At 29.7% G+C, this 27316-nt stretch overlaps 2 protein-coding genes across 2 annotated transcripts; both read right to left on the bottom strand.

Moving 5' to 3' along the window:
• Positions 1-892: 892 nt before the first annotated feature.
• On the bottom strand, positions 893-11284 carry LOC111642119 (scavenger receptor class B member 1-like). The gene is made up of 6 exons (XM_023388400.1): positions 11270-11284; positions 11030-11187; positions 10770-10911; positions 6840-7040; positions 2461-2552; positions 893-950 (listed from the first exon to the last, which is right to left on the bottom strand). The coding sequence occupies exons 1-6, from the start codon at positions 11282-11284 to the stop codon at positions 893-895; spliced, it is 666 nt and encodes a 221-aa protein (XP_023244168.1).
• A 697-nt stretch (positions 11285-11981) lies between these two features.
• Positions 11982-25829, bottom strand: LOC111642118. The gene is made up of 4 exons (XM_023388399.1): positions 24146-25829; positions 23075-23232; positions 22815-22956; positions 11982-13903 (listed from the first exon to the last, which is right to left on the bottom strand). Exons 1-4 carry the CDS (start codon positions 25802-25804, stop codon positions 12098-12100), a joined length of 3765 nt encoding a protein of 1254 aa, XP_023244167.1. The 5' UTR covers positions 25805-25829; the 3' UTR covers positions 11982-12097.
• Between the last annotated feature and the right edge of the window lie 1487 nt (positions 25830-27316).

Genomic DNA, 27316 nt, shown 5'->3' with positions numbered 1-27316 from the left:
GACTGTTAAATCTGGTTTAAGTTCAACCCAGTTAAGAATGCAAGCCTATCACTTCTCAAATTGTTGATGTTACCACAGTTGTTCAACAATAAATAATGTTCCAAGCTCTAATAGTGCAAGTGTAGTGTTATTGCAGTTGGGTGATCCTATGGCACAGTGTGGAAGGTAGAGAAAGTTGGTGCATTATTATCTATACAAGGTAAGCCACAACCAGCATTTAAAATCAGACATTGCAGTGATGAGGCACATTTTCATCTTAGTGAAACAATATTTGTAACTTACATTTGAGCCACAAAAATCCCTCATGTTTTCCAGCAGATTCCTTTACACTTGCCATAAGGTAACTTACGGCAAGTGCAAAGGAATCTGCTGGAATATAGCATCTGCTGGGATATGACAAACACTTTTGTCATACCCCAACTGTAACAATGAGTGCCTTAAATCAACCACTTCTATTCAAAATGAAGTACTTCCACATATAAAATGCTGTGTACAACATTTCACTGATAAGTGATTAATTGTCTCTTATTACCAGGCCATCTCGTTCTCCAGATCTTAATCCGTGTGATTATTGGTTGTGGAGACACTTAAAGTGTGGTTTATCAAGGATGTGTAAGGATGTTGCAAATTTGGTACACTACAAAGAAGTGTCACAGTCTGAAGCATCACACCAAAGATCAACTACAATTAGTCATGGAACACACTATTGACTTCAAGTTTTAAATCTGAAAAATGGGGACATAATGAGTAGTATTCCCTTGCTAAAGGTCTTTGTATAGACAGTTTTGTACAAATAAAATGTGAGATTTTGCACTAAACTCTAGACAGTGCTGAATAAGATACTTTATATATACTGGGTGATCATATACATACATCATTTGTTAAGAAAAGTTCATTTACCAGATACAGAAATTACATCATCTTGTGAGGGTTTCAAATTGTCTTCAGGCCTAAGAAGAAAAAAAAAAATTAGAATTCAAACAATTTTCAATTACTAAGCAGAGTTTAAAGATTTGGAAAAAACAAACCAAACAATTGCCAGATTACATCAGGCTATATTAATACTAATTAATAATTAAATAATTATATATGCCACTTGTAATAATATGGTACCATAAGTAACCGGTATGGTAATTAAATAGTTCTGGAAGCAAATATCAGACAGACGATCAAACAGCATAACTGGTAACACATCTTCACAGGAAGTAGGAGTTGTAGGTTTGAGTCCCATTTCAGGCTGATTCTTTTCTTCCAGAATCTTCTGAATTAAATTATTAAATTTCACCTAATGCATATTTCTAAGTCAAATTATTTGAAAATTAGTAATTATTAGTATAGATATAGACCAATGTAATTTGGCAATCACTTGACTTTAATCTAAAAATCCAGTTTCTAGATGTTTATGTTTAAAGAAACAAAAACATGGATAAATGGCATTTAGCAATATTCTAGGTAATAAAGTGTTAACAGATTAAAAGTTCAGAAAGATGTTAATCAAGAAAAAACTTTTGAGCTTTGATTTTCTTTTTATGTACAGAGGGGGAGGAAAGCCAATTGGAGGGAAAGAAGTACTTGAAACTACAATGAAGTAATTTAAACAGAAAGACAATATTCATATGCTATTCAATTAATTATATCATACGATATAATCCATTAAAAAATTAGCATAATTTTGCTTCATAAAATAAATTTTAAAAAATAAAAATATTTAGAAAGTACAGTACATAACATTTGTATGATAAACAGTAAACATTTAATTTTATACTTTACACATCTTTGAATGAATTAACCATTCATTTATCAAGACAGAATTTCAGTTTAATACAGGCTGGTTAATCAGGAATCTACTACAGGGGTAGATCCAAGGTGGCTACAGGGGCTTAATCCCTCCCATTGGCAAAAACAAATTAAAAATTTGTTCAAATTTCAAAAACAATTTATACTGGTAAATATTGTTTATTGGACCATCTTATATTGTTTATTGGACCATCAATAAAATCATCTTACACATGTTAATAAAAAGTACTTAAATATTTAATTATTTTTGAATTATGAGTTAGCTGCCTTCTGGAATCTGCAAGTTTTATATTGCATTATAAACAATTTATATAATTGTAAGATATTAAAAAAAATTTATTGAAATATATAAAAAAAAAAGAAAGAACTATCATAATTTGTATACATTCTAGAAATTTTAAAAATATATTCATCATATTTTTCTGGTTTTAGTTAGTTTTGTATTATTGCTAAAATTTAGACAGTTTCTATCATATTTGACACTATTACTGTAAAAAAATCATGCAAATTGAATTATTACTTGATTTTTTTTTAAAAAAAAAGCACATCTAAATCTATATATAACTAATAATCTAATATGGTTATTATAATAAAAACTAAGTTCAACACACAGGTTATATTTTACCTATGTTACAAAAAGTTTTGTATAATAAAAAAACTTACATTACACCATTCCATTTGTCTAACATGCCCCTGTAATTTATATTTGTACTTCCAGTATATATAGTAAATATCCCATCATCACTATTATTTTTCTAAAAATAAATTTAATATTTTGCATTATGTTAAAACAAACTTTATAAACTTCTGAAAAGGAGTTGCTATTAAACTTATTAAAACTATTATTATTATATTGTTGTTTCTTGCCCTTAATTTCATTAAACATTTCTACTAATTTAAAAGTTATTTTATGTTAGGGCTTATCACACCAGTGAACTTAAATATACAGGGTGTCTCAGTTAAACGTTTCAGAACTTCTAAGAGGAGTAGGGTGCATCCCGATGACTCTGAATCATATAACAATGTGGAGTCGGAAATGCTTTCTTGACATGGTAGATGGTGTTGCGTGAAAGTTCCGAGCATTCTTGCAGGGAATGCTCATTTCGCACAAGGACAGAGTTAGCTGATATGCATTTGCTGTATGAGCCTGCAGATTGTAGTGGGCCAGCTGCACAGTGCTTGTACACAGAACAATATCCGATGAGACGTATTCCCAGACAATTTCTTTGCAAGCCTGCACCAGAGGTTAGCTGTTTCTGTGTACGTCACTGCTTCAGAAAAGCATTTCCGACCCTGCATTGCTATATAATTTTGAGTCGTCAGGATGCACCCTGCCCATCTTAGAAGTTCTGAAACATTTAACTGAGACACCCTGTATATTTAATTTAAAAAATTGTGTTCAAGTTTATAAGATAATTTTATACATATTGGTTTTAATTATTGTAAAATATGTAAAATATACTCAAAATGCATTTCGGACTTTAAAATAGTCTCTTCACTTGGTGTTTCAATTAAACTCACAAGATAAAATAAACAGAAGTTATATATAAAGGCCAAAATAACAACAAAGACATCACAATTAAGAAACTGGCATCATCTCAAGTGCAATACAATAACTTCTCTTTTTCATGTTTTCATAACCAAGCCAGTTGTAAGGAGTTCTATACACAATTACTAAGTATGTACTCCAACTCCACAGCTATTTTACTTCTTGTAAGTAATTAATGACTTTAGAATCATCCCTTCTATGATTCTAACATGTCTCTGTATGGCATTTTTTTTAATGCTGTTTGGTAACTGTAGCATCTTCAATGGCCAACCTTCATTCCATCTCTTATGTACACTAAATATTGATATTTGGTATATATTTGTTCAGTTAAATTCTGTTTATTCATATTCAACTGAAATATAGGCATATTATTCTTTTAATACCAACATATTGTTTTTTGCCCTTAATTTCATTAAACATTTCTACTAACTTAAAATATTAGTAATGGTAAGTTAGTAGAAACATTATTATTATGTTGACATTTACAATTGAAATACTATTTATACATATAGAAATCTAACTTTATTTCCTTGAGTAAACAAACTTTTTTGAATTATATTACAAAATGCATTAAAACATATTTTAATCACAAAATTATTCATTAGATGAAACAAGTGTTCCATAAATTTAGAAATGCAATAATATGCAGTTTACATATTTTGTTTAATATTTTTGTGTCAAACACTTGCTATTCTTTATTATGGGAAAATCTAAGCAGCTTAAAATAGAATAGAAAAAAAATTAAGATTTCTGAACAAAGACAATTGGGTAAAAATTCAATTATATTGATTTTTCAATAGATATTGCCAAAAGGATTTAAACACATCAAAATCAGCTGTTTCAAAATGTTTGGAACAAATACAGGAAGACAATTGATTTTTGGGTTTGTGATTCAATCAGGTAGTCCAAAAATAACCAGAAGGTGACATTAATGTATTAAAGACTGTACTAGATAACATTCATGTCAACAGCTCCTCATTGCAAATTGGATCAAAAACATTAATAAAAGCATATCAAGAACAATCATCTAGCTTTGATTACAAGATTTAGAATTCCATTCTAGAGTGCTGAAGATTTAATCTCTTAAAAAAATAAAGGTTTGTTTTGGTTTATTTGTTTATGGCAATGCAACACTTGGGTGATCTGACAAGAGGTAATGCCTCCCAGAAGGTCTTATGAAAAACTAACCCCTATTTAGGTGTTATAAACATGAAGAAAACTCTGAAAACTCCATGTGACCAGCCCGTTGATGAGGCATAAACCCATGACCAACTACCAGTCAGTAGTTATATTCACCCAGCAAAAAGAAAAAAAAGTGGGCAAAGGAGCACCTCACTTGAAATGAAGGTGGCTGGGAAAAATAAGATTTGGAGTGATGTATCCATTTTTATCTTAATTTTTGAGATCAAGAGTTACGTTATTAGAACACAGAAGAAAGGTGAGGAATTGCAGCCTCACTGTATAAAACAGTCTGTAAAGTTCCCAACAAAAGTCATGATGCTGGATGTATCATTACAGGCTAATGCTGATATATAGTTACTGAGTTTTTTTTTAATCCCAACAGTTGAAATACAATTTTGATGTAATTATTTAACAAGAATGCCTCTAGCCACAGAGCAAAATAAGTGATGAAATGGTTTGATGAAATCTGATCAAAAGTTCTTAAATGGCCACCTAACTCCAACCTAAACCAAACTGAAAATATTTTGGAAGAGATTTAAAACCAATTACAAATAGTAAAAACTATCTTGTGAAAAACTGGGGGATACCGGTTTAAATCCCCTTTGGATCGGTGACAGTCTTGTCAAGACTGCTCACTTTGTCACTGGATGGTTGACTCAAGTGACAGAGGGGTGATACATCCATTGATAGGATGTTGGTGCTTAATAGCAAGGTTGAGGCCAAAGTTTTAAAATGTGTACGTCGGACGTTCAGTGCCGCTTTCCTATAAGCCTAGAAGTTTGACAATGATGTTTGGAATGTCAAGCACGATTCCACTGACTATCCAAACACCATTGTCAAACTTCTAGGCTTACAGGAAAGTGGTGCTGAGTCCAATGTACACGTTTTCACGTTTAAAACTTCAGCCTCAACCTCACTAATAAGTCCACATGAGAGCAGGTTAACCAACAATTTAATAAACTAATTTAAAGCATACACAATTACAGACAGCTATATGCAACATAATGTTCGATATTATGTTCATGGAGTAAAATAAAGCCTTATATCTACGTCCTTATAGGCTAATTGACCAAGAGTGTGTTTACAAATATTCTAAAATAATACATCTGAGAGAGTGTGAGGATGTCTTCTACATTTGTCAGGGATCCTTTATAAAGCTGGGAACATGGCAAACAAGCCATTGTCGTCTACAGATTTCCTGGTATGTCCATCCCAAGGCTCGAGTTTGAGCCCTTTTTATCCTCCCTTGAGCAAGGGAGAAAAGTCAGATGTCTGATTTAATGTGTTCTAAGTTTGAGCTTGTTCTGGTTCAGCAGATGAGCTGTCAAGAACTAGACAATTCAGCCAAATTATTGATACTTCCTAGCCAGTGTTGTGACTCTTCTTACCCCATAATTTTATCCATTTTGACAGTTTCCTATCATTAATAATCAAATGTTTTGACTAAGGTTTTAAAATAAGTCCAAACATCGTAAAGATTGTTGATTTGTGATGAGATTTGATCCTCTATCTCTCAGATCCACGTTCGACGGAAATATGAGGTGGTGGGAAAAACTGGGGTTTTTCCACTTAATTAATCGCACATTAATTTTAATTAAGAAACTTCAGACTCTTACAAAGCTGATCAAAAGTTCTTAAATGGCCACCTAATTCAAACCTACTAAACCCAACTAAAAATATTTTGGGAGAGATTAAAAACCAATTAGAAATAGTAAAAACTATCTGATGCAAACTTGTACAAAAAAATTGAGAAATTTAGGCTGCTGCTTCATCTGAGAAGCATAGGGAACTTACATCAATAATGCCAAAATGACTGAAGGCAGTTATTCATTCTAAAAGTGCAACCAACAAAGTACTGAACAATTTTTGTTCATTTTTGATACATTTCAACAATAAGTATGTTTCACTAATTAATTTCTAAATTTATGAAATTGATTGTTGAAACTTTCTAAACTTATGAAAACAGGTGTTTCATCTAGTGAATATTTTCATAAGTTTTAGTGAATAGTGAATAAGTTTTTTGAATTAAAACTTAGATTTCCATATGCATACATAGTATTTCACTTGAAAAATTTCAACAACAGTTTTAATGACAGTTTCTAAACTTTTTCAAAAAGGAATTATACTAAAATATTTGCTAATTGAAGAAAACACACTTTAATATATAAATAATCTTACTTATTTCTAATACTATTTGACAAGTAAACAACACAACTATATTAATATTATGGAAAAAGATTTAATTCAAATACTTTTGATAGTATATAATACAAATAGACAGTTGTGTTGCTTACCCATTTCTAAGACATACCTTATAGAACCAACCAAATTCTCTCTCAGGATATAAATTCAGATGTTTTAGTAACTGCAAAAGATCATCTGCATAACCCATAAAAAGTAATTCATCAACTGATCTTGAAATTATCAAATTACTATTTAATGTTTCTAAGAGTTTTGTTAGAATTTTCAACACTATTTCTGGCATATTTTGTTGAAGTATTGAAACTAAGATCTGTGAAATAAAAATAATTATATTCAACTCATACTTTTTAAATAAATTTTAAAAAGAAAAGAATTATAAAACAATGTTTTTTAAAGTTTTCTAGAATTTCAGATTAAAAAAAAGTGATTAAATTAATAATTATTTTTACATAAAAAGAAAAAATAAGATTTTTGATTTATTATATTTAAATAGTTTATTTCACTTTAATGATACACTTGATGATTAAGCAAAATTAAAAAAACAATTTTAGTAATGAAAACATTCCAAACATAGTTCAAATGTAAAATATTCATTCTGCAACTTGGAAAAAAGTTGTGGATATGCTTGACAGTTTTGACTTATTTGCAACTTCTGATATATAAATATTCCTTGTATAACACGACACTTTTAAAACAGTTTCACTCTAATACTGTTCAAAAATTGGGGAAATACCCAAACAAAACAGTTTCCAGTTTTGCTCTAACATAGTTCGAGAATTTGGAAAAATCCATCATATAAAATTTCACATTTAAGTGCAAACTCTGTTATTCAATAAGTTTTATTCAAATAATTGTGTGGTGTCTCAAATTTGCCCATGGATTTTACAATATTGAAATTTTTAATTTCTTTTGTGCTTTTTGCAAGGTTTACTGTAATGAAAACCGATAGAAAAGCTAGGACAAAGAAGAAAAAACTGCACTACCAACCAAGTGTCATTGTTGCTTTCAGACTTTAGCTTTAAGACTGTCACTGTGTTTTGTTCTTATAGATTAACCTTTGTATTTAGTAAAATTGATTTAAACATTTTTAGGCAAGTGTTATTAAGTTCTTTTTAACCATGATAAGCAATTATTCATAAAATGACAAACAAATTACAGCATTATCCTGATACTCAAACTGTTCTCACTAACAATTCAGTATTCAAACAAATTCTGGAGAAAAATTGCTCAGTCTTGACTGAACAAAATGCTACCTGCTAGAGCAAATTTTTGATCAATAGCATTTTTAATTTTGTCATCCATAAAAAGATATTTCTGATCCAGATCAACAGAAGAGCTCAGAAGATAACAATACTTTGTAAAAAGAAAAACCCTCGTTTAAGTAAAATTAATATTAATGCACAATACAGTACTTTTAATTGTGATTGCTAATTAATTATTGATTGGTTGGTTTAATAAAAATATCTCTCTTAGTAACAAAAAGAATAGTTATCTTTTGTATCCTAATCCTATGTTTTGCACTAGTCTTTTGTTTTGTATAGTATAGATTCACATAACTTTCAGAACATAACCATGTTATACAAGTGATACTCGTACTTCTACAAAATTGTTTGGTTTACAAACCAGGAAACTATATGAGTATACAGTAACCATTATCTGAGACACCAATGAGAACCAACTGACATAGTACAAATTCAACCATTCATGCAGTAAGAAGTCTAAAAAGACTTACGGTGAAACATCTGAAACTCAACAACACAAGTAACAAAGTTTTGTGACACTCTTTACACTTCTCCTATTTCCAGAGATACTACAAGACACTGATCATTCAAGAGTCTTGCAATGCATTGGATTTGACGATAAAATACAAGATCAGAGCACCATAAGACAAATTAGCTCCAATACACTGTTCTAGCAGGAAAAAAAAACCACAAAAATAAATAATACTTCATGTGCCCTACAAACAAGTCTCAAATGCAAAAACAACATTTTGATGACTGACTGTATACAGTATTTTGCATAAAACATTCAGTAAAGATTTATATGCCATACATGTAAAATTTGTTGGCATGATGGATTAATCAAAAGGAATAATAATAATAAAAAACATGTTTCTACTAATAATATAGTTCAAAATAAAAGAAAAATGTATATCACTCCAAAGAATGAATGCAGAGTCTATTGAACTCATCTTATCTGTGTTATAAAAATAGCTTATCAGGACAAGGGTTAAGTAAATTTAATTCCATAAGTCATTAAAATTTTTCTTCTAAAATATTGGAGATTTTTACTATAAGAATATAGAAAAAAAAAAGTAAGATAATTTAAGATTAAAATTTTCTACAATCTTAATTTTTGATGATTTATGGATGTATTAAAAACTTTGTACTAAAAATTATTAGATATTTCTCTAATAATTCAGTGCAAAAATTTATTTCTTTAATATATAATAAATTACAAAGAATGAGCAATTATTAATTGTGACATTAAAAATTGCAGCCCAGCATTGTGACAATTTATTTAACTTAAAATATATGCTCTCCACCTCAAATTAGTGGCAGCTTGCCCCTGTACATCATACTTTTCCTTTAACAATACAGTTGTGCCAGTCATCTATTAATTGCTTTCAGAAGGGGGAGTTTTGAATTGAAAAAAACATGGATTTCTAGATTGCATCAGAAGTTCATATATAATTAATTGAGGCCTCCTGCCCCTAAAGTTTCCATATCTGGTTGTCTTTCATCTAACTCTGTTCTTGAGATTAAGGAAAGATAGATAGACAATGGATGGATAACAGTAGGAATTTACAGGTCTACAATTTTTTTCAAATTGTAGCCCAATAAACTTATTTTTTTTTCATTACAAGAATGAGAGGAATATTAAAAAATAGGCATGTCAGTCTGCCAAATTATTACTTAATAATTCAGAACTGTTTTTAATTGAAGAGATTTGGATTAGTAAAGATATTGTAAGGAAATCCTTTCTTATTCAAATTTAATATCTAATTGAGAGAGGCATAGTTGCCCATAACTTCTTTTCTTAGTATGTAGATGGATTGATATTTTAGACACTTATTATACTACTTTTTAATCCAAAAAGTCCTTTCCAACTTTATTTAGAAGCATCATTGATATGCAGGGGGTGTGTTTTGTTTAAGGTCATTTTGTGGGTTGCCACAAGTCTGCATTTAACATTTTAGTGCATTCTATTTTAATTCATTTTATAATTTCCTCTTTATTTTTTTACTTCATTTTATTAATTTCTGAATAACTAACTTTCCTTTTAAATTTTAAAATTGAAACTGTTCAAATGTGGATATGCTCTCTTAAAAACATTCTAATTTTCACAACTGATGTTCTTATAACAAAAATATTACTGAATAAAAAATTCAAATTGGTTTCCAGAATTAAGCATTTCTCTGAATATGATATAATGGATTACAGTAGGAATTTACAAAGTTAAAGTACTATTTTTGGATTAAAGGTCTGTTTTGATCAACAAGAATTTACATAACTAAACTATATTAATACAGCTCTATGTAAATAAATAACTAATTAGATTTTGCTATAAAAATTGGGCAATTTGTTTTTACTTATTTACTTATTTGTAAATAAGTAAAAACAAATTGTAGCATAGTTTATCTATCTAAACTCTTGATTATTTAAAAAGGCCTGTTTTGATCAAGATAAATAGATAGATTTACAGTATAGATAATAAATTTATAGTCCAAAAATATGATAGCAGCTATCATTTTTGGAATATAAATCTATTATCTGTACTATAAATCACAAAATTTAGGTTAATTCAAGCTAATTATTTCTAATCCAAAAATCCAGTGTTTAGGCATTTGGATAGCTATTTTTATATCTTACTCTTTGTAATTATTTTAAAATTATTTCCAAATACCTAAAATAAAAATTATATAAAAAGATGTTAAATTTCTAGAGAGTAGAGTTTGTAAACCTTCTGAACATTTCAGAATAAAATTTTGAGGGAAAAAAGAATTTTTCTATCATAAAAACACAATCAAAAAACTTACTATCATTGGAGCATTTAATGTAAATACAGAATCACTTAATGAACCATTACTCATACTGGTTTCAAAGTACCACCTTTTGATTTGTTGGTAAGATACTGTTCCATTATTATTCCATTTAATGTTTATTTTGTGTCGTTCCTCTCTGAAAAAATTAAAATTTATATTACTAACAGTTCTCATAACTAAAAAAAAAATTGATATATTTTAATGCCTACTAACCATTAAATTTATCTAACAAAATAAAACTTAAAAAATCATACCTGAAAGTATATGGTCCTACTTGTTCCAGTTTTGGTATAATTCCATTTTCTATCTCCATAGGATTTGTAATATTATACAAATAAATCCTGAGATATACTGGAATAGACATATCTTTCCAATATGGATAAATTTCACTTTCAGGAGATAAAATAATTTTCTAAAAAAATCAAAATCTCAATGAGAGTAATAGGCAAAACTTGACAATTGTTTATAAAATTTACATACATGTCAAATTTTACCAAGCTATACAACATCGCCAAATATTTTCTTAGTTTTTTAAATTTATGTACTTGAAATCAGTTTCCATAGTACGAAAATTATTAAATATATCTTGCTAATTAATTTTTGCAGATGCAATTATGCAATTCTTTATTAAAAAGAAAAGCATGTTTTAAAAAATAAATTACGGAGAGAGAGAGAAAGTCAAAAGATAATCCTGTATACCGTAATGCAGATTAATAAAATTTAAATTTTGTATTAATTTTATTGATTACAAATTTATTGCATTATTTTTGTCATAAGTTATTTGCCTCTTCTATGACAAAAAATTTGTATTTAGAAAACTGATGCTTTATTAACAATTTGATATATTACATAGAAAAATCAGTTTATTGCAATGAAAAAATTAAATAAACTTTAGTATTCATTAATATCTTAACTTATCCATAATTTTTAGTTTAGTCTTACTATAGACAAAATTTTAGAAAACAATTTTATATTAAAAAATTGTTTTTCGAGCTTGTAAGATCAAGAACAATTTTAAAAAAGAGAAGGTTACTGTTTATATTTAAGTATTAGATCATGTTTTAAATATACTTTAGAAACCAATGAAGTGTTTATTAAAAGCATTTTCATTTTCACATGAAAATTGAAAAAATAATTTTGTCTATTTAAATTAAAAATATTAAATAAGTAAAGACATAAGTTTAATGAATAACATTTAATTAGGTATAAAAATTTACAACAAACTTTAGAAACTTTTGTTATGCATACAATTGAAAATTAAAGTTTTTATATTTACAGATCATTTCTCTTCAATTACAATATCAAATTCTAACATACCATTCTCAAGATATTCCTGGTGTTGTCATACCAACTGCCATGAGAAGATTATGTTTGGTATATTGAACCATTTGTATAGAATTAGATTTTGTTGGAAAACTAGCTAAAAGTTCGGGTGAAGTTCTACTTTCAGTTGTTGCACCTAATGATGAACTGTGAGTGCTATGACTAACAGATGTTCTCACATCCCAGAGACGTACAGTATGCTCGAGTCCACCAGATGCTAACAAGGAACTGTCACCGTTAAAACAGAGACTGTATACCGTATCCGTGTGTCCTCTTAATTCTTTGATTTGTGATCCAGATGCAAGATCCCAAACTTTGATCCTTCTATCTTCACCAGCTGATGCAAGTAATTGCCCATTTGGTGAAAATGCAAGGGTAAATATGCTTCCTCTATGTCCTGTGAGAAGCCTGACCATTTTACCTTCCTGGATACTCCATAACCTTACAGTTCTATCACTTGATCCAGTGGCTAGGTAAGTATTATTGGGATGAAATTTCACTGCATCTACATCTAAATTATGACCTGCTAATATTCTCAATGGAAAATTTCTATCTAACACCCAAATTCTTGCCGTATGATCTCTTGACGCAGTGGCAAAATAAATCTCCAACGGACCAACGTCTATATCCCAGACAGGATAGCCGTGTCCTCTATACAAGCAAACATTCGTAAACGTCGACAGATTCCACGCTCTCACCGTGGTATCTTCCGAACAAGATAAAAGAACGTTGCTCTGAGGTGCAAATCCAAGACTGTAAACTGGTCCACCATGTCCTCTCATCACCACTACTTCATTTTCTTTGGTTTCTTGTTCCGGACCACTTTCATCACAAGCAAGAGGTACTCTAGAAATAAAACTTCCGGTTTTATATTTTAATAATGACGATGACAGACTCCACACCCTAACACTCGAATCTTCAAAACCGCCCGCCAGCAAATATCCTTCAGGCCACAGATCAACACTACTCAAACCTTGGAAAGCATTGTGAAACGAGTATAAACAAATGGATGGTAAACAAGGTTTTTCTTCGCTGACCCTCTTTATAGCCTGCTTTAAAGACAATACGGCTTCACAAGGCTTTTGCTTCTCTCTCTCTTTCTCTTCTTGATTTCCTTTAGAAACCTGCGATACATTTAACTGACGATCGTCGTAGAGATGAAGCTTAGTGTTGTAATCCCTATGATTCACTTCTACATCAATATAAAGATTAAACAATTGAAGAAGAATGATATTATCCGTATCTCTCAAAAATCTCATCAGATACTCCAGTGTATCTTCGCACAAACAAATAGTATGTTTATTCTCTCTAAAATCTTTTATGGTGGGATGCGTAGAGAGATCTTGCATAGTCTGAATGGACGACAGAGTCGAAATAATTAACTTATAATTCTGAACGTTTGCAAATAAACCGGAATGTCGGGAATGAAACTTTTGAGCAGCAGTCTTTTGCCCATTGCTGATCAATTCTAAATAGAGGTGAACAAACATAGGAAATAGAACATAAGTTAATTCACATTTAAATGGTTCGGACGCTTCAGTTACAAAAACTTTTAGGCGAGTGTATTGCTGATCAATGGCAGTAGCATCGCCACTAATACTGCTGAAAGATATGGCATTTCTAACACCAGTTTCCGCACAAACCATGCCTTGTATTGTCATCTCTTCAATCGGTTGATGAAGTTTAAAATCGCTTTTCTTGAAAACTTCGTTATCACTGTATTGCCGTCGTCTTAGGTAGCGCCCAACCGTAGATATGGCCTGTTCATTTTTAGTGCTTTTCATCTTAGTGGCGTGCTCCATCGTTTAAAGGCATCTATCGTAGTTCACGTTCAGTTCAACTATTCCGCCATTACGCTATCCAAAGACACGATACCACTGCCATCTAGCGAATAAAGTCAGAAATAAAACCTAATCCATTAGTTTTAATTCAAATTTTAAACTTTTAAAACATTAATAATTATGATTTAATTAAAGAGATGGTAATTAGTTCCGTTAAATTTTTTTTCTGAAAATATTTTAAAACAAAAATTATTTCCGCATTACGTTGAATGTAGACTTTCATTTTTGACTCCATCCTGTGAGCACTAATAAGAGAACCTTTTTATAAAATTCATCGTGCGTTCGGCCAAGCACACAGTGGGGTAGCCAAGTGATGAGGAACGAGACTCGACATATCCGAAACAGTCTGAAAATTCCTGGGTTTATTTGCCCGGATTCATTCTTTGGTCACGCAGAGCGGAAAAAGTCTAGCGGGATGGCCGAGACGTCTTAATCGCCGCGGCCACCATAGCTTATGATATTTGTAAACACCAAAAAACTTCAGACTGTACTAACGCGAAACTCATCTACCATCAAATTTTTATATCTAAGTAAGGATGGCAGAGGCATGTCTGCCGACTCTGGAAGACTGATCGAATCCACAGGAAAATGCAGGAACTTTTCACGGTGGTTTGTCCTGGATATGTCGGGCTCCGACTACCACCCGGCCATCCCATTATACATCTACTTAAAAATTATAAGTGGGCACAAAGAGCCCTCAGTATCAAGAGTGAAAAATAAACTAAAAGACAGATTTTATAGACGTAGTAACGTGAATGGCAGTTTCATTACAAAATTAACTAATGTATTTTTTGTTATCAATTATTATAAATTATACTTTTTAAATATTTTAGTCTGACAAGTAAGTTGTGACAATTGCTCTGAAGTCAGGAGACCGAGAGTAATTATTTAACATTATCATCATCAGACAACTGCTGCTATTGCTATCTTAAATCACGTGGTTTTTGCCCACAGGTGCAAAACGTGTTTAAAACGAACAAAAAAACAGGTGTTCTAAACTATTTTATTTTAAATATGTTTTCAGCAATAAAATGTTCAATAAATTTTGTACAAGTGAAATTTATTTAGAGAACATCTAGTTATATTTGTAATATCAGAATTCATACAATGATTAAAAAAATTTGCTAAAAACTATCATTAAAAATTAAAATAACACAGTCTAGACTTCAGTTTAGGTTATTTTTGCGAGTTAATACTGTATTGTACTTATAAGTAAATTCAGTCACCCACATAATCAATGGAAGCGAGATTAGGATTTAAGAAAATAATTCGTGTAATCGCATAATTCGTCAACATTATATAAAGGCCCACACACCTTCAAAAGATAATGAAGTGTTTATAGAAATGCTGAAATGTTCTTATAATACTAGAGTTAATATTTTTTAGCAGAATAAATGTACTTACAAACTTAGAATATAATTAGAAAAGGTAATAAGTATAAAATCTGTAGACAAACGCTTTACCTCCTGCGACAATTCCTACCGTTTGCCGATTATCAAACGTTCAGGTATTTCAAGTTTTGGTTGAAATAAAAAAAAAAAAAAAAAGTTAATTTTCTCTAACTAAACTATCAGTTTTCGGGCTGTAATATACGAACATAAAAATTACTTTTTTTTTAATCGTCATTGAGTCATATTTCAAAATGCATTTCAGAATCATAGGTATAAATTTATATAAATACAAGAAATTTATATGTTATAACTATGGCTTGAATTTTTAAGACAAGAAAACAGCAAAATAAGCAGGTATTAAAGCCCTAAAAATCTGAAAATATGAGTCCGACCCTACTGAAGATACACATGACCCCCCATTATCTCCCCACCCACCTCGACCTTTAAACCACCAAAATTTAATAGTATCAATCTCCCTAAAAATAAATCCTGCAAAATTTCAGAAATTTTCGATAAAAAAAAGTTATTAAGCTTCATACAAGGTGAACAAAGTCGTGCCACACCCATACATACAGAAATTACCCCTGAAATTTTTTTTTTTTTTTTCATTTCTCGACGTTTCAAAGTGCCCTAAGTCCAAAAATGTGAAGATTGCGGAGGGGGGGTTTATTTTTGCCTGATCATCATACTTTCCCTCTGTATAACAAACAACCAGGAAAGTAAACTTAGCAGTTTAAAGTAGTCATAAACTTGCTTTCCGCATATCAACCAGCTTTGCCTTTAACCTAAATGATATCTGTTTATAGACTTACATCTCCAGATCTTTTCAACTTTAACAAACAATTCGTCGAGTTGCTTATTAATTCGGCCAAAGAAACTAACAGAATGCCGTTCGCTAACGGATAAACAAAAGCATTTCTCCAGAAACAACAAAACCAAAAAGTGATGTAAAATGTAGCTTAATAACCAGAATTTAGTTAGCTACACGAAAATATACCTTATCTATCTGAAATTGTTTTAGATTCAAGTATGATAATGTAAAGAAACATACAAAAACCAATATATTTTTTATAGAATATTGCATTAAATATCGCATTTGCTTTATTACAAACTTAAAATTTTCTAATTGTAGACCTCACATTGTGGAACCTGCGGGTGATTATTATGATCCTAGAGATAAAGGCTTCGTTTATCTGTTATCTTACGATTAGGATGGAAAAATGCATTAAACACGTTCGAACGTAATACAGATTACATTCGAACGTGTTAATGCATTTTCCAGATTACATTTTTCGTGTGGAAAAACCAGAGATTGGTTTCAGACCTTAAAAACCAGTAAAAATATCTTATGTCAATTATCCTATTGTCAAATTCAAACTTGTTACATTCATTCAATCATATTCCTCGAAAAATCAAATCTTCAAAATAAGTTACATTTGTTATTCATTTCGGAATAAGTGTTCTTTTTATTTCGCTTAATATTGAAGATGATTTTAAATTTCATAGCTTCAAATCTCATTTCACCTGATCGAATATAAACATATCTGCGAATTAAACTTTTCACTTGAACAATTTTGCTGTTTCTGTTCTAACACTTCATTTCTAATCCGTGCAAAAACAAGATAAAAATCTACAGTAAGCCAGAAAAGAATTTTAAAGTATTCATAATTATTTATGACTTAAATGTAAAAATTAAGTTTTAAGAAAGCAAATACGTGCTCCTTAATGAAGAATGTATTTATTATTATAAAAAATATTTTTATAATAATAATTTAAATGTAACATAAAAATGTATTTAATAATAATATAACTAATAATTATATCAATTAAAAAATAAAATGGAAGATAAATGACCACTTAACAGATTTTTATTATGTTTATAATAAGCTTGCTAGATTGAAATAAAAATAAATTGCTTTATTACCAACGAGAAAGTTTTTAAACTAAATATAATGCATAATAAATACTTACTTCGTGCGTTATTTTCCAATATAAATGAGGAAATACTATTAACACAGTAACAGCAAAAACAATACAACATATTCCGACAAAACCTAGATATTTGCTATTAATATTCATTATATCACAATAACTGAAACGACACTTCTTAACTACAAAGTCATACGGTACGCTCCTCTTTTTCATTCATTCCCCTTATTATAATTGGCACTTCTGCCATCTATTAGGAACCGTTCAAATTAATTTGTAATTACTATCGTTCAATGCATATCGTCACCATTATAAATTCTAATAATTTATGGGGAAATATGTCTTTTAATGTTTCTAATTCCGCCCTTTATAACTGAAATTTTATAATTGGTAGTATAACGAAATATTGAAAAATTTGATAGCTGGTAACTTTATTTAAATTAGTACCGAACATTTCGCGTAATGAAAATTCCATATTTTTTTCTCTAAAGTGAGAATAATTAAATAAATAAATATGTTTGATCTAAAACAAAGCAAAATTTTCTAAATAATGTGATAATATTTTTATATTAGAAAATTCTTGAAAAAGATTTTTATTTGTAGTTGTCGTAAAGATTAGTCTACAAGTTTTTTAATATTAGGGCTGACTGTAATTTTTTTTCTTTTTTTATTTATGGTGCAATCTCTAGCAGATGCCGTTAAAAATTATACTCATATATTGAGCTTGAACTGGATTATTGTAAATACTTATAGACAAAAAATGGGATAGGTTTTTCAAGTAAGAAATTATTGCTTTTCCTATGGGAAATTTCTTTTACAAAAATTCTCGAAAACAGAGGTGAATAAAACCAGTTTTTTTTTGCTTCAGAATCCCATTTTTTGCATTAGATTTTTAGAGTAATAATAAAATTCAGTCACTTTTTGTAAACGTTTGATATTACCGGCCGGATGGCCGAGGCAGTAAAGTGGTGCGTTATCCTAAGAACAAAAAAGGGAATTGCCTGGAGTCCCAAACCAATCTTTTATAAAATCATTACTGTACCTAAGAATAGCGAAATTTAAATTTGGACCATGTCTAGGGACCTTAGATTACAGGTGTGGTGCAGGGGCAGGCAGAGGTAGCGTTAAAAAACGAACGAGGATACTGGATTCCAGTGGCGTGCCGTGACATTTGATGATAGGGAAGCTGTGTTTCTATAAGAAGCCGATTTCTAGGAGCAATCAGTCAATGATGGTCTAGGGTCCATTCGTATTCATTTGTTCGATAAGCCTGTAAAAACCGTAGACTTCTCTAAATGTATTTTTAATTAATAGATTATCTAACGCACTTAATAAATAAGCAAGTTCAATATAATTAACTCTCTTATATTAGATTTAATAGATTCTATACGCCCTCTAAAAATGCCAATTCTCGCTTCGATAACATCTACTAATTAAAATACTGTATATCTATTAGCCGTAACTATCTTGTTATAATTTTTAATATTTATTTTATATTGTACTAATGTTAAATTCTATTCTATTTTGATTTCCAAATTGCTTCAATTTTACGAAAGAATCGATGGAGATTTACGATTTTCGTGTCTTTTGCCAGCTTTACCCAAATTATTTAAATCGTCAAAGCCAATTTCATTCCACACATTAATTTTATTTGAAAATAGTAGGCAAGGCCAACAAAACAATTTTTGCATTTTTATGCATCCACAAAGCCATTTTATATCTTCATAAATTTTATCGTGAAAATGTCGAACAAATTCTTTTGTTGACGTATTTATATTTAATTTAGGCATTGGTCTTTCTCTTTTAATAATGTTTTCTTTTTCATTATATGGTCTCGAACCAAAACTTTTTGAAATAAATTTTCAATATCACAATTACATTCTAAATTGCTAGCCATAATATAAGGGCTAAAATTAAAAATAAAATTATAAAAACTTACTTGTTAAAATAAAATGTGTGATGGATATACAATTATACATACCTNAGAAAAAATAAGATTTTTGATTTATTATATTTAAATAGTTTATTTCACTTTAATGATACACTTAATGATTAAGCAAAATTAAAAAAACAATTTTAGTAATGAAAACATTCCAAACATAGTTCAAATGTAAAATATTCATTCTGCAACTTGGAAAAAAGTTGTGGATATGCTTGACAGTTTTGACTTATTTGCAACTTCTGATATATAGGTATTCCTTGTATAACACGACACTTTTAAAACAGTTTCACTCTAATACTGTTCAAAAATTGGGGAAATACCCAAACAAAACAGTTTCCAGTTTTGCTCTAACATAGTTCGAGAATTTGGAAAAATCCATCATATAAAATTTCACATTTAAGTGCAAACTCTGTTATTCAATAAGTTTTATTCAAATAATTGTGTGGTGTCTCAAATTTGCCCATGGATTTTACAATATTGAAATTTTTAATTTCTTTTGTGCTTTTTGCAAGGTTTACTGTAATGAAAACCGATAGAAAAGCTAGGACAAAGAAGAAAAAACTGCACTACCAACCAAGTGTCATTGTTGCTTTCAGACTTTAGCTTTAAGACTGTCACTGTGTTTTGTTCTTATAGATTAACCTTTGTATTTAGTAAAATTGATTTAAACATTTTTAGGCAAGTGTTATTAAGTTCTTTTTAACCATGATAAGCAATTATTCATAAAATGACAAACAAATTACAGCATTATCCTGATACTCGAACTGTTCTCACTAACAATTCAGTATTCAAACAAATTCTGGAGAAAAATTGCTCAGTCTTGACTGAACAAAATGCTACCTGCTAGAGCAAATTTTTGATCAATAGCATTTTTAATTTTGTCATCCATAAAAAGATATTTCTGATCCAGATCAACAGAAGAGCTCAGAAGATAACAATACTTTGTAAAAAGAAAAACCCTCGTTTAAGTAAAATTAATATTAATGCACAATACAGTACTTTTAATTGTGATTGCTAATTAATTATTGATTGGTTGGTTTAATAAAAATATCTCTCTTAGTAACAAAAAGAATAGTTATCTTTTGTATCCTAATCCTATGTTTTGCACTAGTCTTTTGTTTTGTATAGTATAGATTCACATAACTTTCAGAACATAACCATGTTATACAAGTGATACTCGTACTTCTACAAAATTGTTTGGTTTACAAACCAGGAAACTATATGAGTATACAGTAACCATTATCTGAGACACCAATGAGAACCAACTGACATAGTACAAATTCAACCATTCATGCAGTAAGAAGTCTAAAAAGACTTACGGTGAAACATCTGAAACTCAACAACACAAGTAACAAAGTTTTGTGACACTCTTTACACTTCTCCTATTTCCAGAGATACTACAAGACACTGATCATTCAAGAGTCTTGCAATGCATTGGATTTGACGATAAAATACAAGATCAGAGCACCATAAGACAAATTAGCTCCAATACACTGTTCTAGCAGGAAAAAAAAAAACCACAAAAATAAATAATACTTCATGTGCCCTACAAACAAGTCTCAAATGCAAAAACAACATTTTGATGACTGACTGTATACAGTATTTTGCATAAAACATTCAGTAAAGATTTATATGCCATACATGTAAAATTTGTTGGCATGATGGATTAATCAAAAGGAATAATAATAATAAAAACATGTTTCTACTAATAATATAGTTCAAAATAAAAGAAAAATGTATATCACTCCAAAGAATGAATGCAGAGTCTATTGAACTCATCTTATCTGTGTTATAAAAATAGCTTATCAGGACAAGGGTTAAGTAAATTTAATTCCATAAGTCATTAAAATTTTTCTTCTAAAATATTGGAGATTTTTACTATAAGAATATAGAAAAAAAAAAAGTAAGATAATTTAAGATTAAAATTTTCTACAATCTTAATTTTTGATGATGATTTATGGATGTATTAAAAACTTTGTACTAAAAATTATTAGATATTTCTCTAATAATTCAGTGCAAAAATTTATTTCTTTAATATATAATAAATTACAAAGAATGAGCAATTATTAATTGTGACATTAAAAATTGCAGCCCAGCATTGTGACAATTTATTTAACTTAAAATATATGCTCTCCACCTCAAATTAGTGGCAGCTTGCCCCTGTACATCATACTTTTCCTTTAACAATACAGTTGTGCCAGTCATCTATTAATTGCTTTCAGAAGGGGGAGTTTTGAATTGAAAAAAAACATGGATTTCTAGATTGCATCAGAAGTTCATATATAATTAATTGAGGCCTCCTGCCCCTAAAGTTTCCATATCTGGTTGTCTTTCATCTAACTCTGTTCTTGAGATTAAGGAAAGATAGACAGACAATGGATGGATAACAGTAGGAATTTACAGGTCTACAATTTTTTTCAAATTGTAGCCCAATAAACTTATTTTTTTTTCATTACAAGAATGAGAGGAATATTAAAAAATAGGCATGTCAGTCTGCCAAATTATTACTTAATAATTCAGAACTGTTTTTAATTGAAGAGATTTGGATTAGTAAAGATATTGTAAGGAAATCCTTTCTTATTCAAATTTAATATCTAATTGAGAGAGGCATAGTTGCCCATAACTTCTTTTCTTAGTATGTAGATGGATTGATATTTTAGACACTTATTATACTACTTTTTAATCCAAAAAGTCCTTTCCAACTTTATTTAGAAGCATCATTGATATGCAGGGGGTGTGTTTTGTTTAAGGTCATTTTGTGGGTTGCCACAAGTCTGCATTTAACATTTTAGTGCATTCTATTTTAATTCATTTTATAATTTCCTCTTTATTTTTTTACTTCATTTTATTAATTTCTGAATAACTAACTTTCCTTTTAAATTTTAAAATTGAAACTGTTCAAATGTGGATATGCTCTCTTAAAAACATTCTAATTTTCACAACTGATGTTCTTATAACAAAAATATTACTGAATAAAAAATTCAAATTGGTTTCCAGAATTAAGCATTTCTCTGAATATGATATAATGGATTACAGTAGGAATTTACAAAGTTAAAGTACTATTTTTGGATTAAAGGTCTGTTTTGATCAACAAGAATTTACATAACTAAACTATATTAATACAGCTCTATGTAAATAAATAACTAATTAGATTTTGCTATAAAAATTGGGCAATTTGTTTTTACTTATTTACATAGAGTTGTAGCATAGTTTATCTATCTAAACTCTTGATTATTTAAAAAGGCCTGTTTTGATCAAGATAAATAGATAGATTTACAGTATAGATAATAAATTTATAGTCCAAAAATATGATAGCAGCTATCATTTTTGGAATATAAATCTATTATCTGTACTATAAATCACAAAATTTAGGTTAATTCAAGCTAATTATTTCTAATCCAAAAATCCAGTGTTTAGGCATTTGGATAGCTATTTTTATATCTTACTCTTTGTAATTATTTTAAAATTATTTCCAAATACCTAAAATAAAAATTATATAAAAAGATGTTAAATTTCTAGAGAGTAGAGTTTGTAAACCTTCTGAACATTTCAGAATAAAATTTTGAGGGAAAAAAGAATTTTTCTATCATAAAAACACAATCAAAAAACTTACTATCATTGGAGCATTTAATGTAAATACAGAATCACTTAATGAACCATTACTCATACTGGTTTCAAAGTACCACCTTTTGATTTGTTGGTAAGATACTGTTCCATTATTATTCCATTTAATGTTTATTTTGTGTCGTTCCTCTCTGAAAAAATTAAAATTTATATTACTAACAGTTCTCATAACTAAAAAAAAAATTGATATATTTTAATGCCTACTAACCATTAAATTTATCTAACAAAATAAAACTTAAAACATCATACCTGAAAGTATATGGTCCTACTTGTTCCAGTTTTGGTATAATTCCATTTTCTATCTCTATAGGATTTGTAATATTATACAAATAAATCCTGAGATATACTGGAATAGACATATCTTTCCAATATGGATAAATTTCACTTTCAGGAGATAAAATAATTTTCTAAAAAAATCAAAATCTCAATGAGAGTAATAGGCAAAACTTGACAATTGTTTATAAAATTTACATACATGTCAAATTTTACCAAGCTATACAACATCGCCAAATATTTTCTTAGTTTTTTAAATTTATGTACTTGAAATCAGTTTCCATAGTACGAAAATTATTAAATATATCTTGCTAATTAATTTTTGCAGATGCAATTATGCAATTCTTTATTAAAAAGAAAAGCATGTTTTAAAAAATAAATTACGGAGAGAGAGAGAAAGTCAAAAGATAATCCTGTATACCGTAATGCAGATTAATAAAATTTAAATTTTGTATTAATTTTATTGATTACAAATTTATTGCATTATTTTTGTCATAAGTTATTTGCCTCTTCTATGACAAAAAATTTGTATTTAGAAAACTGATGCTTTATTAACAATTTGATATATTACATAGAAAAATCAGTTTATTGCAATGAAAAAATTAAATAAACTTTAGTATTCATTAATATCTTAACTTATCCATAATTTTTAGTTTAGTCTTACTATAGACAAAATTTTAGAAAACAATTTTATATTAAAAAATTGTTTTTCGAGCTTGTAAGATCAAGAACAATTTTAAAAAAGAGAAGGTTACTGTTTATATTTAAGTATTAGATCATGTTTTAAATATACTTTAGAAACCAATGAAGTGTTTATTAAAAGCATTTTCATTTTCACATGAAAATTGAAAAAATAATTTTGTCTATTTAAATTAAAAATATTAAATAAGTAAAGACATAAGTTTAATGAATAACATTTAATTAGGTATAAAAATTTACAACAAACTTTAGAAACTTTTGTTATGCATACAATTGAAAATTAAAGTTTTTATATTTACAGATCATTTCTCTTCAATTACAATATCAAATTCTAACATACCATTCTCAAGATATTCCTGGTGTTGTCATACCAACTGCCATGAGAAGATTATGTTTGGTATATTGAACCATTTGTATAGAATTAGATTTTGTTGGAAAACTAGCTAAAAGTTCGGGTGAAGTTCTACTTTCAGTTGTTGCACCTAATGATGAACTGTGAGTGCTATGACTAACAGATGTTCTCACATCCCAGAGACGTACAGTATGCTCGAGTCCACCAGATGCTAACAAGGAACTGTCACCGTTAAAACAGAGACTGTATACCGTATCCGTGTGTCCTCTTAATTCTTTGATTTGTGATCCAGATGCAAGATCCCAAACTTTGATCCTTCTATCTTCACCAGCTGATGCAAGTAATTGCCCATTTGGTGAAAATGCAAGGGTAAATATGCTTCCTCTATGTCCTGTGAGAAGCCTGACCATTTTACCTTCCTGGATACTCCATAACCTTACAGTTCTATCACTTGATCCAGTGGCTAGGTAAGTATTATTGGGATGAAATTTCACTGCATCTACATCTAAATTATGACCTGCTAATATTCTCAATGGAAAATTTCTATCTAACACCCAAATTCTTGCCGTATGATCTCTTGACGCAGTGGCAAAATAAATCTCCAACGGACCAACGTCTATATCCCAGACAGGATAGCCGTGTCCTCTATACAAGCAAACATTCGTAAACGTCGACAGATTCCACGCTCTCACCGTGGTATCTTCCGAACAAGATAAAAGAACGTTGCTCTGAGGTGCAAATCCAAGACTGTAAACTGGTCCACCATGTCCTCTCATCACCACTACTTCATTTTCTTTGGTTTCTTGTTCCGGACCACTTTCATCACAAGCAAGAGGTACTCTAGAAATAAAACTTCCGGTTTTATATTTTAATAATGACGATGACAGACTCCACACCCTAACACTCGAATCTTCAAAACCGCCCGCCAGCAAATATCCTTCAGGCCACAGATCAACACTACTCAAACCTTGGAAAGCATTGTGAAACGAGTATAAACAAATGGATGGTAAACAAGGTTTTTCTTCGCTGACCCTCTTTATAGCCTGCTTTAAAGACAATACGGCTTCACAAGGCTTTTGCTTCTCTCTCTCTTTCTCTTCTTGATTTCCTTTAGAAACCTGCGATACATTTAACTGACGATCGTCGTAGAGATGAAGCTTAGTGTTGTAATCCCTATGATTCACTTCTACATCAATATAAAGATTAAACAATTGAAGAAGAATGATATTATCCGTATCTCTCAAAAATCTCATCAGATACTCCAGTGTATCTTCGCACAAACAAATAGTATGTTTATTCTCTCTAAAATCTTTTATGGTGGGATGCGTAGAGAGATCTTGCATAGTCTGAATGGACGACAGAGTCGAAATAATTAACTTATAATTCTGAACGTTTGCAAATAAACCGGAATGTCGGGAATGAAACTTTTGAGCAGCAGTCTTTTGCCCATTGCTGATCAATTCTAAATAGAGGTGAACAAACATAGGAAATAGAACATAAGTTAATTCACATTTAAATGGTTCGGACGCTTCAGTTACAAAAACTTTTAGGCGAGTGTATTGCTGATCAATGGCAGTAGCATCGCCACTAATACTGCTGAAAGATATGGCATTTCTAACACCAGTTTCCGCACAAACCATGCCTTGTATTGTCATCTCTTCAATCGGTTGATGAAGTTTAAAATCGNAAGCCATTTTATATCTTCATAAATTTTATCGTGAAAATGTCGAACAAATTCTTTTGTTGACGTATTTATATTTAATTTAGGCATTGGTCTTTCTCTTTTAATAATGTTTTCTTTTTCATTATATGGTCTCGAACCAAAACTTTTTGAAATAAATTTTCAATATCACAATTACATTCTAAATTGCTAGCCATAATATAAGGGCTAAAATTAAAAATAAAATTATAAAAACTTACTTGTTAAAATAAAATGTGTGATGGATATACAATTATACATACCGGGTACCAAAATATTCAATTGTGTGAATATACTTTTAAAGAAAATTATAATTAAATATAGTTTTGTGAAGAAACGTACGTAAAAATAACATAAAATATTCTTTACTTTTTAAATGTTAAAACAATCCACCTAGTTAAAATTGCTCCCTACCAGTGCCTCGTGGATGGAATCAGAAACGGTCTTGGTAGGTGTGCGGTGAGTGCATGCTTGCCAAATCCCGAGGGTGCCGATACCGGTTAATGTCAAATGCCTCTTTTGTCTCATCACTAGTATATCTCAAAGGACGAGACAGGGTTGTTATAAAGTTTAAACGTTTCTCACCATAGCTGTAAAAATCTAAATATGTTAAACTTAAAACTCATTTGTTTTTTAACTAACTACAGGAGAGCATCGATTATCCGACCCCCGATCAACCGTCACATCGGTTAAATATATTCTCATAAATTTTTAAATATGAAAATCTTTTTTGAAATTCTCTTAGTAAATTAGTAATTTCTTGTGCATATTTAGAAAAATGTTTTTGTCACTATTAAATTTATGTAATTTTGGACGATGAATTGTAATTTTTGATTTTAATTAACTGACTTTCATAAAGTTTGAGTTTTTCTATGAATGCTTTTATATTTTGATAACAGTCTGTGATCAATTTGTTTTCACCTTGAAGTTGCTTATTAAGTTCGTTTAATTTTATTGTGATATTTGGAATGAAACATAAATCCAAAAACCAGTGTCCATCATATAATTTAGGAACATTCTGGTCCTTTTCATTCATAAAAATTTAAATTTCTTTGCAAATTTCCAAAAATTTTAAAGTATTTTCCACGACTTAATTAGCAGAGATAACTAAAGTGAATAACTTTATTAAAAATGGAAGAAAAGAAAACCAGTAACTAACAATCTTCCGATTTTGAAATGACCTACAGAACATAACCTTTACATGAAGCGCCTCTTGGTGGCTGACTGTAATAGAATAACTTGCACAGTAAAACATAATTAAACCCGTTAACAATCTAAACACGGAATGATTTGAAATTTTAAATCTATATGGACGTGTAAATGTGTGATTCTATTTAAAATTTTATTAGGCTTATTTCCAAAGAATTTAAAGAAAACAAAATTTCGTATTGTTTATTGGAAACACAAAAACCATTGTAACTTAAACTTAGCTTCATGACCGACTTGTCTGCCAGACATTTCTCACTCG

The sequence above is a fragment of the Centruroides sculpturatus genome, unplaced genomic scaffold, assembly GCF_000671375.1.
Source record: "Centruroides sculpturatus isolate CEXI.00-Female unplaced genomic scaffold, Cexi_2.0 scaffold1620, whole genome shotgun sequence".
Taxonomy (NCBI): domain Eukaryota; kingdom Metazoa; phylum Arthropoda; class Arachnida; order Scorpiones; family Buthidae; genus Centruroides; species Centruroides sculpturatus.
Note: the sequence above shows the minus strand (reverse complement) of the source record. Positions and strands in the feature narration are given on the sequence as shown.

Excerpts from the sequence above, each read along its gene's own strand:
- LOC111642119 (XM_023388400.1), bottom strand. Across the intron at positions 10,912-11,029 it reads GTAGGACCATATACTTTCAG|AGAGGAACGACACAAAATAA; the intron begins GTATGATTTTTT and ends TAATTTTTTCAG. Across the intron at positions 7,041-10,769 it reads CATTAAATGCTCCAATGATA|ATCTTAGTTTCAATACTTCA; the intron begins GTAAGTTTTTTG and ends TTTATTTCACAG.
- LOC111642118 (XM_023388399.1), bottom strand. The coding sequence starts at position 25,804 with ATGACAATACAAGGCATGGTTTGTGCGGAAACTGGTGTTAGAAATGCC. Across the intron at positions 22,957-23,074 it reads GTAGGACCATATACTTTCAG|AGAGGAACGACACAAAATAA; the intron begins GTATGATGTTTT and ends TAATTTTTTCAG. Across the intron at positions 13,904-22,814 it reads CATTAAATGCTCCAATGATA|ACGATGGAGCACGCCACTAA; the intron begins GTAAGTTTTTTG and ends AGATGCCTTTAA.